Source organism: Clupea harengus, chromosome 1 (genome assembly GCF_900700415.2).
Source record: "Clupea harengus chromosome 1, Ch_v2.0.2, whole genome shotgun sequence".
NCBI lineage: Eukaryota > Metazoa > Chordata > Actinopteri > Clupeiformes > Clupeidae > Clupea > Clupea harengus.
The window spans coordinates 14,538,500-14,550,696 of NC_045152.1; the positions used below are offsets into that span (position 1 = coordinate 14,538,500).

Consider the following 12,197-nt stretch of genomic DNA (forward strand, 5'->3'; position numbering starts at 1 on the left):
GATATACCACACTAAATCATATACATATAACTTAACAACTAATAACATTGGTGTTTTTAGAACATTAAACATGAGAACATTAAATGTCAAAATGCTTAACCACTATATGGATTAAACTAAAGTAGTTCTAACATAATTTCGTTCGTGCTGTTATATCACAGTATTCTTGAGCTTTTACTTTGATTTGTTACCGTCTCCAACCCAGAAATCGAGACCGGAAGTTACCTTCTGTATTTAGGCTAGTGTTACGCTGCTAAATGGCGACCCCGTGGTGTACAGCCATGCGAAGGGCAATATTAATAACAGCAGATGTAGGGGTAAACATAAATGCTAGAGGACTTGGAACGACAGGTATGTACTTTCATATGTATGTTTATTAGATTTTGTCCCTTTGGCTTTTATGGAGGTGATTTTGATGTGCTTTTCAAATGCGTTATTCCCACTCACAGACAGACCGTGCACTCTGTCATAACATGGATTGTGACTGGGGATAGTGGATAGAATAATAGATTAAAGCGAGCGACTTTCTTTTGCAAAAGTAAAGTTTCATTTTTGGTTTTCCGTTTATGTGAACGCTGTGTGTGTTGGAATTTCAGCCTCTTTGCATCGCCGAGTTGCTCCGCTTGGACCAATGCCTAACGAAGATATAGATGTGAACAACCTTGAATCACTAGAGAAGTATCGCAGCTATGCACGGTACGTCCGCGCAGCCCAGGAGGCGAGCAAGAAGCCGGTGTGGTGGAAGACATATAGGCAATACCTAGACGCAGAAAATCCTGACAAAGGTAAGAATGTCATTTTGAATTAATTAATTCAATAGGGGATGAATGATAATCTACTGTCAACTACAAAATAACTGACATGCCAAGTACCATGCTGATCAATACATAACTATCAATCTCAATATAAAAAATATTGAATACATTGAAGGAGCATCACGCAAATGTGGTCTAAGACGAGCGAATTAACTAGCTAAAAAGCATTGAAAAACCTTGTAGATACCACCAACAGCCCAGCTAGCACTGACAAGTTTGCTAACATGTCAACTGGAGTTGTTGGGCTATATAGTTGGTAATGTTATGCTGTAATTACAGGTGTGTTTATCTGTCCTTCTCATGACCATATACCATCACAATTAATTTGTAAATGATACCAACAGTAGTTTCCGATTATACTGCTTTACCTGCTGTGTTTGGATCTATATTTCTCAATCTCAGAATGACAGTTACTCATGTCTCAGTCCCATGTTTCCTCCCCTGCAGATGGAGAGCGTGTTGACATAGGCCTCCCTTTCAGACAAGGGTCCCGGCTGCAGGTGATGAGGGAGAGAAACAAAGTGATGAAGGAGAACAGAAGGAACCCCGAGCTGGAGAGAGCTACACGCCTGCGCACACGTACGTGTCTCAACAGGAGCAATTAACCCCCTGCAGAGGGCAGTGTGTTAGTCCCGCACATACCACCAGAGATCAGTGTGTCCTAATAGTCCTGCACATACCACCAGAGATCAGTGTGTTAGTCCTGCACGTACCACCAGAGGGCAGTGTGTTAGTCCTGCACATACCACCAGAGATCAGTGTGTTAGTCCTGCACATACCACCAGAGATCAGTGTGTTAGTCCTGCACATACCACCAGAGATCAGTGTGTCCTAATAGTCCTGCACATACCACCAGAGGGCAGTGTGTTAGTCCTGCACATACCGCCAGAGATCAGTGTGTTAGTCCTGCACAGACCACCAGAGATCAGTGTGTTAGTCCTGCACATACCACCAGAGGGCAGTGTGTCGTAATAGTCCTGCACATACCACCAGAGATCAGTGTGTTAGTCCTGCACATACCACCAGAGATCAGTGTGTTAGTCCTGCACATACCACCAGAGGGCAGTGTGTCCTATTAGTCCTGCACATACCACCAGAGATCAGTGTGTTAGTCCTGCACATACCACCAGAGGGCAGTGTGTTAGTCCTGCACATACCACCGGTCTTCACTTCAGAGGCCGCGCAGACAAATGTCCCAACTTTGCTCCAATCACAGCTCAGTCATTCATACACTTAAAGGCAGAGATATGCTTCTTACTCTGACTGACTGTGTGTAATGCCAATCTAAGGGATGTGCAAAAAGCTCTCCTCAGACTTGTGCTTTAGCGTGGCATGCAGACATGCATCCAGCTGGCTAACTGTTTTGCTCGCCAGTCAGAAGAGGCCTGTCAGTCACAGTGGGCCACCCTGAGGTTCAAAATGGGAACTTTTTTATTGAGTGCTGAGGAGGTCTTCACTGACCCTGAGGTTCAAAATGAGAACTTTGTCTGAGTGCTGAGGTGGTCTCCACTGACTCTCCAAAGGAAGGGTGGCCTCACCAGACTGCAGATTAGTGAAACTCTCAGTGTCTTTCAGCTGTTTAGAAGTCTTTTCAATAGTACTGTTTCAGAGGGATCAGCAGTCTAATGAGACACGCGCACGCACACGCGCGTACAGACACACGCACACAGACACGCGGGCACAGACACGGTCTCTGCAGGGTCGAGGAAGTGATGTCTCTAAAAGATGACGAGTGATAGTGGTTCAGGAGGTAGAGGAGTCGTTCAGCAATCGGAAGGTTGCTAGTTTGATCCCGCCTTCTCCTCACCAAGTGTCAGTGTCCTTGAGCAAGACACAGAACCCCCAACTGAACCCACCAATGTGTAGGTTGGCAACTTAGATCGGTGTGCCATCGGTGTGTGAATGGGTGGATGTCTAAGGCATTCATCTGTAAAGCGCTTTGAGTGCTCTTTGAGTAGAAAAGCGCTATATAAATGCAGTCCATTTACCATGTTATGGGGGCACTACAATGAGGCATTAACATTAGGTACTATCCAGTAGCCCACCAAAAGCATTTTAATCACGTCTCTACCATTTGGCCACAAGAGGGAGCTTTCTTACAAGTTCTAGTTCAACTGGATGGTACATTGTGAGACCCTAAAAAGGGCAGGAATCTGGAGGGGGGAGATCGTGAGAGTTCAGCAGAGTGATTTGATGGCTTATGTATATTGACTGCGTTTCTTCTTAACTACAGGGCCTTTCTCTGTGGAGGCCCTTATAAAGTCTTGGTCGTGATGCACTTAAGTGCCTCAACTCCAGTCTGTAGATCCCAAGAGCGTGTGTAGCTGTTGTTCTTTTGTGAGAAATAAGTGCAGCTGTTATCGTTTTTGTTGTGACTGGCCATTTTTGTTCTGTTACAGTTCTTATTTAGTGTGTGTTTGTTTGCTCTGCAGTTCAAATCCTTCTGTACCACATGGCTAGTGCAAGTCCTGTGTTTGATTAAAAGTTTGTGTGTGTGTGGGCATACAACCCAACAGCTGTGTGTTTTCAGATATTGCATGTCAATGATTACTGATGATTCTATTGCATGTGAACGGTTACGAATGATTCCATTGCGGTTGAATGGTTACTAATGATTCCTTTGCGTCTGAATGGTTACTAATGATTCTATTGCGTGTGAATGGTTACTAATGATTCCATTGCGTGTGAATGGTTACTAATGATTCCATTGCGTGTGAATGGTTACTAATGATTCTATTGCGTGTGAATAGTTACTAATGATTCCATTGCGTGTGAATGGTTACTAATGATTCCATTGCGTGTGAATGATTACTAATGATTGTATTGCGTATGAATGGTTACTAATGATTCCTTTGCGTGTGAATGGTTACTAATGATTCCTTTGCGTCTGAATGGTTACTAATGATTCTATTGCGTGTGAATGGTTACTAATGATTCCTTTGCGTGTGAATGGTTACTAATGATTCCATTGAGTGTGAATGGTTACTAATGATTCCATTGCGTATGAATGGTTACTAATGATTCCTTTGCGTGTGAATGGTTACTAATGATTCTCCTGCTCCAAATGAAGGACTTGTGTGTCTGCTTTGCAGTTCAGATTCCTCTGGACCGCGTGAAAGAGGAGTGGGAGCGGACCAATGGGCCGTATCACATCCAGAGGCTGGCGGAGCACTACGGAATCTACCGGGACCTCTTCCCCATGGCGTTCTTTGTGCCGCGAGTCATGATGCACGTGCACTATGGCGATGATGCCAGCACTGCGGTGTACTATGGCAACCAGTTACCGGCGGCGACGGTAAGATTTAAGGGACGACGCAGACTTAGGTTGCACAAAACACCATCAGCTAAGATAAGGTGTCCTGAAAAAGAAATGTGTTACTTTCTTTTATTGTAATCCTTCAGAAGTTTTTTTTTTTTCCCCCATTAACGTTATAGGCCAACTTTTGTTAGGCGATAACAGGTAGCACAAGCAGGCGCGAGTGCAGACGCTGTCGTTCTGTTTCTCTCTAACTCTCTCTCTGTCCTTCTCTCTGTCTCTCTCTCTAACTTCCTCTCTCTCTCTCTCTGTGACAGGCTGCTGCCCCTCCCAGAGTCACATATGAGGCAGAAGAGGGCTCGCTGTGGACAATACTACTAACTTGTCCAGGTACTACCCTGACACACACACACACACATTTAATTCCCTCATTCAAGTCATACACGCTCCTTATGCCAATGTGGAGGCAGATGAAAGGTGTGCCTAAGCTTTATTTATTTTAGCGCTCTTTGGACTGTGCTCCACCAGGGGGCAGTGTGACACTGTAGGCAGAGCTGAGGTAGAATTGCTCAGCTGGCCATATGTATCCAATTTGCCTTAGAGACCAAATTCCCCTAGCGTCAGTCTTTTCTTCTGTTCTCTGCCCACAGACGAACATCTACAGGATGGGGAACAGGAGTACGTTCACTGGCTGGTGTAAGTGTGTCTTTTGTTTCACTATAAGTGTGTGGGAGTACACAACTATGTTAAGTAGTTAAATATGTGTGTGTGAGTGCAACTGCTGCAGCTGCTTTGTTGGATGTGTGTGTGTGACAAAGGGAGATTTTTTTGACATCACCGATGTCAGGTTTGACCTGACAGGGTTGGGTACCGAGAACCGGTTCCAATATGGCACCGGTTCCTATACAACCGGTACCTACCTGGACCGAAATGTCACGCAGATTTCGTTGCTTCCTTTCGGTGCCTGAGCCGGATGAAATAAATAACAGCAACATATCACCGTCACACATTGAATTAGAAAGCGGTACCATAGATAACAGAACACATGTGTTTACACAAGGTTGATTGAGGAAGTTTGTTCCTCAGGGAGACCCTCGGCTCTCGTTTGGAAAGTCCAGTGGTGTGAGGGGTTGTCTTTTTCTTTTTTTCTCCTTCAGTGGTAATATCCCAGGGAGTGCTGTGGAGTTGGGACAGGAAGTATGCCATTACCTCCCGCCCGTCCCAGCGAAGGGCACAGGCTTCCACAGATTCATCCTTGTTCTATTCAAGCAGGACGCCCCTGTGGACTACACCGAGGACTGCAGGCTGTCGCCATGGTGAGCTCATTCAATTAAATTAAATTCAATTTTATTTATATAGCGCCATAACATTACAATTGTCTCAAGGCGCTTTACAGAGCCTGAACCCCCTTAGTGCAAGCACAATGGCAACAGGGGCAAGAAAAAACTCCCTGTTAGTCAGGAAGGAATCTTAAGCAGAACCACGGCACATAAGGGGGGACCCATCTGCTTGAGGTTGGCCGGGTGGAGATAGGAAGGGGGGGATGGGGGGAGGGTTGTGTGGCAGAAGGGGAAGGGAAACAAAAAGTGTTGTGCACAGCCTGCATTTGGTAGATGTTCATAATATACAGTTATGTGCAAAATAATAGCAGTCTCACATCACTAATGTGTTTAAGTACTGATTTTGGCAGAAATTATGATACAACATGGGAACTAATTCATGACTAGGTGCAGCAGAGCAATGGCCAAACAACAGACTTAACAGACATGACATGCATGCTGCTGATTTGGGGTAATTGACTAATTTAATGAAAGGTGTTCAAATGGGTGTGTTCAAATTAATAGCAGTGTGGAGTTCAATTAGGGAGGTCAATCAGTCGGTGAAGAAATGGTGTCAATAATGGCCCTTATTTAAGGAAGGAAGGCAGCAGGGGTTGTACCTGCTGCTTTTAGCCCTTGTCCAGTGGTAAAATGGGTCTGTCTAGACATTGCACTGAAGAGAAGAGAACTCTTATAAAAAAAGTTGATTGGAGAGGGGAAAACTTATAAAGAAGTGGAGAAAATAATTGGCTGCTCAGCTAAAATGATCTCCAATGCTTTAAAATGGCAAAGAAAACCAGAAAAACGTGGGAGAAAAAGGAATACCACCATCCGCGTAGATCGTAAAATAACAAGAATGGCAAAGAAACAACCAATGATCAGCTCCAGAGAGATCAAAGAAGATCTTCATTTGCCTGTGAGTACTTCAACGATCAGAAGACGCCTATGTGAAGCCAAACTATTTGCAAGAAACCCTCGTAAAGTACCACTGCTGAAAAAAAGACATGTATTGAAAAGGTTACAGTTTGCCAAAGAACACATTGACTGGCCGAAAGAGAAGTGGCGCAATGTTCTATGGACAGATGAGAGCAAGATTGTTCTTATTGGGTCTAAAGGCCGCAGACAGTTTGTGAGACGACCCCCAAACACTGAATACAAGCCACAGTACACTGTGAAGACTGTAAAACATGGAGGTGCGAGCATAATGGTTTGGGGATGTTTCTCATACTTTGGAGTGGGGCCCATTTATCGCATAACAGGCACCATGGACCAGTTTCAGTACGTTCAAATACTGGAAGAGGTCATGTTGCCTTATGCTGAGGAAGAAATGCCCTTAAAATGGGTGTTTCAGCAGGACAACGACCCCAAACACACCAGCAAGCGGGCAACATCCTGGTTCCAGACCAACAAAATTGATGTGATGAAGTGGCCAGCCCAATCCCCGGACCTCAATCCGATTGAGAATTTGTGGAGTGACCTGAAGAATGCAGTTTTTGATGCAAAACCCAAGAATGCAGAAGATCTGTGGAGTGTAGTCCAGTCAGCTTGGGCTGCAATTTCTGTTAGCAGGTGTCAAATGTTAGTTGACTCTATGCCAAACAGATGTAAAGCAGTGATAAAAAATAATGGTTACACAACTAAATATTAGTTCAATGCTTAAAGTAGGGGCTAAATCTTCATTTAATTTTAAAGTTTATACTGTAAATATTCCAGTTCGTAAATGAAAATGCAGATACTGCTATTTTTTTGAACAGCCAAATAATCTTTTTCTTTATTTTCAGTTTAAAAACAAAAAAAAAGTTAATTTTTTCATGTGGAATTGAATGTGTGCTGCTCCTAGTGCCTTTGTATGTATTGAAATAAATGCTATTAGGAACATGGAACTTTTTCTCTGTTGTTTTAAACACACTGCTATTATTTTGCACATAACTGTATATACAGACATCCGGTGGTAAATACATGATACAAACAAGACCCGTTTAGTGGGTATACACTGTGCTCATAGGGTTACTGTTACAGGGGTAGGGGGGGTAGGGACAGAGAAACATGTCGGTGGTGGCAATAATATATATTGTATATAAATATTAGCATAGGGTATGGGGTAGAGTAAGTGTACGGCAGTGCGGTGGCGGTGGGTGCAAGTTGCCGAGGGTTTCTACAGGTGGATCGGGTGAAGAGACTATAGCAGCGTCCCATAGCGAAGATAGTCTAGATTAGGAGAGAAAGAAAAGAACAGAGTGAGTGGGTAGAGTTTGGCTGTCCATATGCGTAGATGAGGAGTCGTATGGGTGAGGAGCAATGTTTCCACATCCATCAGCAATTGGAACATGCTATAAGGGAGAGATAAACTTTTTGTTAGTAGACATTAATGAGTCATAGATACTGAAACTCATAAATCATCATAAGAGCCCGACATTGTTTTTACTGATCAATAATAAGGCACAGTGACCCAATCAAGTTACGTTCAACTTTTACTGATCAAATTGGCACTCTGAGATTCTTCTGAATGAAGTGTGTGTTACAAATAAAATGAATTATTATTATTATTATTATTATTATCAATTATTATTATTGTATTATTAATAATAATAAGGCACAGTGACCCAATCAAGTTACGTTCAAAGTGCATGCAATAAAGATTTTCTTCAGGATCACATAAACTACTGTTCCCACTCAGATCCACTCGAGTACAAGGATGTGGATAAAAGCGATGCAGAGATTATTATCAACATCATTATTCCGATTGGAGGTTATTCAGGTGAGTTCACCTGAGGTCACAGCACACCTGTGTTCCTTCCCTCCCAGCTACAGCCTGACGGAGCGCACCTTTAAGACGGTCGACTTCTACCGCAAACACCAGGACGTGCTGACGCCTGCTTCGCTGGCCTTCTTCCAGAGCCAGTGGGACGAATCTGTGACCAACACCTTCCACACGCTGCTCAGTAAGTACTTAGCCCCTCTCAGGCCTACCTGGGCCCAGGTAACAATCAAACCCACACTGAAAACCCCTACAATGTTACCGTAATTTCCGGACTATAAGCCGCTACTTTTTTCCCATGCTTTGAACCTCGCGGCTTAAACAATGACGCGGCTAATTTATGGATTATGATACCTGTTACGGTGGCTTTGTGGAGCTAGGATGCTAGCATGGATGCAGCCGCATGGATGCTTAGCTCCACGTGATTTCTCAGTATCTCTCAATAACTTAACTAATGTCAAAATAACCACAGTCTACCGGCATAGACAGAACACAACTCAAAACACTTTAGAAAATAAAAGTTTACTACAATACAAATCCAGTCTTCAAGTTCTTTAGCTCACTGGTTTCAAACTAGCGTCTTTCTTCTATCTCTGTCTTCAATCTAACGTTCTAGCTTCTGATTGACTCTTGCAACTGTGCTCTCTTAAAGCAACAGTGCACTTATCGTAACTGGCAAAACTAATAATATGCATCACTATTGTATTACTTTTTATTAGGGATGCACCGATACCACTTTTTTACAAACCGATACGAGTACGAGTATTTTTATTTGTGTTTGCCGATACCGAGTACCGATACCGATACTTCTTAGATTTGGTCTCTATGAAAGTGCAATTAATTTGGAGGCAGATTTTATTTTATCCTCTGCAGATTATGTCAAGCTTTCTGGTTTTAACACACAAAAAAAGCCTTCAAACAGACAATATCATCACATTAGACAAAATGCAAATATAACCAGATAAAGGCAATTCAATTTGCTGCATAGTTAACAACACAGTCTGCTTAACAAAAAGTGAACAGAACTATTACTGGATTAGCACAAGAGCACATTTCAGTTACAAAAGGATCAGAAGAATCTCCTGCTCAAGTACACAAACAATCACTTAACCTATGTGGCACAGTCTTTCTCTCTACCTCTCTCTCTCTGTGTGTGCGTGCGCGTGCGTTTTTTTCTTTTGCAAGACGTCAGTTAAGATTGGTTGCTTCGGTCTTGCGCCACTAGCATCAGTGAACTCTGTGTACTTAGCACTATGGTGCGTCTTCAGATGTTTAATCAAATTGCTTGTGTTAAACAAAGTACTTTCCTTTCCACCCCTCGACAACGTAGCAGTGCAGATCTTACACTGTGCCTTACTCCTGTCGTCGTCATTTATCTTAAAATGAGCCCAAATCGCCGTTAAGGCAGCACAACGGAATTGCTAATCGCTAACGAGATGCTAGCAGCTAAATTTAGCGAAACCTGTATACTGAAATACTTTGACACTATGACAAACTTTCCTAACACAGTCAAACATCAAGCAAATGCAACACAAGACGGCAAATAAGCTACTTACTAGTCTGACAGAGAGTGGTAGGACAGGTAGGACAATAAATCACATTTTGTGTCAGCATAGCCCGGCCAGTTTGATGCAGTGAAATACTGATGAGTGGTATCGGTGCTTGGTATCGGCAATTCAAAAACGAGTACGAGTATTTTAACGAAGTATAAACTTTCCTACCCTACTTTTTATATTAATTTTAGCCTGTGTAAAGTTAATTGGTTTCAATGTACCGGTAGGCACCTGCGGCTTATAGACATGTGCGGCTTATTTATGGTAAAAATAATTATTTTTGAAAAATTCAGTGGGTGAGGCTTATATTCAGGTGCGCTCAATAGTCCGGAAATTACGGTAAGCTAGAGCCGAGATGGTTTCCGGTCTAACATGGAAAACAAATGCACTTTCAAGTTTGATGGAGTTTCATGAACAGTCTCTATTTACCAAGTTTGTTGTTGTAATCTCAACTCGAGTGATTAAAAGAATGCCTTCAGGGCCTTAGGGCCTCTCTCTGCCACAAACATCTGGAACGTTTCACCTACCCGTGATGTAACTTCCTGTGTTTCCCTGTTTCACCCACCCGTGATGTAACTTCCTGTGTTTCCCTGTTTCTGCACTCAGATATGAGGGAGCCCGTGTTCGAGTACGAGCGCCCCCCCGTCTACCACCCCCCCCAGAGAAAGTTCCCCCACCGCCAGCCCCTACGTTACCTGGACCGCTACCGAGATGGGAAGGAACACACCTACGGCAACCGATACTAATACACACCCAGAATACAGCCCCAGCACTGCAACCTGACACCGCAGAGAACCACACGCCTCATGGCTCCCTCATACTGGTTCTCCTAAACATGTGTTCAGCTCCTTGGTTCCCTCATACCGGTTCTCCTAAACATGTGTTCAGCTCCTTGGTTCCCTCATACCGGTTCTTCTAAACATGTGTTCAGCTCCTTGTGTATTTGGGTCATGGTTCCCTCATACTGGTTCTCCTCAACACGTGTTCAGCTCCTTGGTTCCATCAAACTGGTACTTCTAAACACGTGTTCAGCTCCTTGTGTATTTGGGAAGGTATGGTGCTTTCAGAGAAATTATAATGCATAGTTATGGTTCATGGTGAAATGTAACTAACACAACCTTTGTTTATAAAACATTCGTATTGAAGGATCCACATGCTTTGTGTGTTATTGCATTGGGTAGACAGAGTGCAGCTGGGACACCTTAAATAACTTATAATCATGGCTCTCTCTCTCTCTCTCTCCTATTCTCTCTCTCTCTCCTTTTCTCTCTGTTCCCTTTTGAACTTGACTCTCTGCAGACTGGCAGCTAGATAAACAGTGTGATTGTGAAACTTCCCCCCTACTTATCTGATGGCGTGCAAGTGTCCTCATTCCACATGCCTACACAGCTTCTCTACACAGGAGACATTCTAGAGACCTGTGTGTGTGTGTGTGTGCGCTGTGCAGTGAGTGAACCTCACCGCTGTGCTCCTATATTTAGCTTCCTTGCTCTTATACACACAACAGCTCTGGTGGAAGACCTGGAAAAGGTGACAGAGTGATGAGATGATAAGATCTTTAACAGCGATAGTGTTGCAACTGGGTCAAAGTTCACAGGGCAAAGTGCCCAGATTCTGTTGTGCCAACTTCAGGCACACCTGTTTCCTGTCAAAGGCACCTGTCAACACACCTCTGGAAAAACCCTGATGTCCAAACGAGTTGAAGACCGGGGATTGGGTGTAGATACAGTCATGTTGTCCGAAGGGCTTCAGATACCAATAATCAACTTACTGTTTTTTTTTAATTTATATTGATTTTTTATCGAATTATTCTGAACGCAAGTATGACTCTCCCAGTAACCAGTAAGTAACTACCACTCCATCCGTTTCTCACACCATTGAGAATGATCCAATGATCCATTATACAGTCCTGTTTAGTCAATCTTCCAATACTGCAGGTGCTGATCTTGCGCTCATAGTAACCGGCCTGGGATTTTGGAATTTATATTTTCCTTGTCTACCTGTGTATCCTTATTTTTGAGCTGAACTTTGCCACGGGTTTCAGATCATGCTTTGTGGCAACTACCTAAATAACGGCATTCATAAACCTCTAATAAATAAATCCATGTTCACCTACTATAAAAAATATTCCTCCACTGCCTCCTCAATACGCTGGTAAATAAAATGCCAGTCATGCCTCTCCCTCCACAGCCATAGTATGTTTATTCAGGTACTGGTCAATTCCTATTCTACCTGTGTATTCCTAGTTTTGAGTTGAACTTTTCCACGGGCTTAATCTCATCTACACCATACATTGCCAGCATGTTCCTTCATTTCTCAAGACAAATTACACAAATACTTAACCCTTACCCAGAATCCCACAAAGATAAGCCTCAACAATCCTGGAAGTTGTAATAGCCTCGTATAACCAGAGCTCAGGAGGAGCACACAGGCAGAACCAGTCTTGTGTGAATGTGTGTGTGATTGTGATCCTATTTTGCGCCTGATGATTTTGCA

The 12,197-nt window shown here is 43.3% G+C and overlaps 1 protein-coding gene across 1 annotated transcript; it reads left to right on the forward strand.

The window, feature by feature from the left end:
* The first annotated feature begins 215 nt into the window (after nucleotides 1-215).
* mrpl38 (mitochondrial ribosomal protein L38) lies at nucleotides 216-10,851 on the forward strand. The gene is made up of 9 exons (XM_012823236.3): nucleotides 216-351; nucleotides 597-785; nucleotides 1,263-1,394; nucleotides 3,908-4,110; nucleotides 4,389-4,461; nucleotides 4,722-4,767; nucleotides 5,229-5,387; nucleotides 8,196-8,332; nucleotides 10,308-10,851. Exons 1-9 carry the CDS (start codon nucleotides 258-260, stop codon nucleotides 10,445-10,447), a joined length of 1,173 nt encoding a protein of 390 aa, XP_012678690.1. The 5' UTR covers nucleotides 216-257; the 3' UTR covers nucleotides 10,448-10,851.
* The last annotated feature ends 1,346 nt before the right edge of the window (nucleotides 10,852-12,197 follow it).

What these genes read in the sequence shown, in the direction of transcription:
- mrpl38 (XM_012823236.3), top strand. Translation starts at nt 258, where the DNA reads ATGGCGACCCCGTGGTGTACAGCCATGCGAAGGGCAATATTAATAACA. An exon ending in CGCAGAAAATCCTGACAAAG is followed by an intron (nt 786 to 1,262) that starts GTAAGAATGTCA and finishes CCTCCCCTGCAG; the next exon opens with ATGGAGAGCGTGTTGACATA. An exon ending in GACTGCAGGCTGTCGCCATG is followed by an intron (nt 5,388 to 8,195) that starts GTGAGCTCATTC and finishes CTTCCCTCCCAG; the next exon opens with CTACAGCCTGACGGAGCGCA.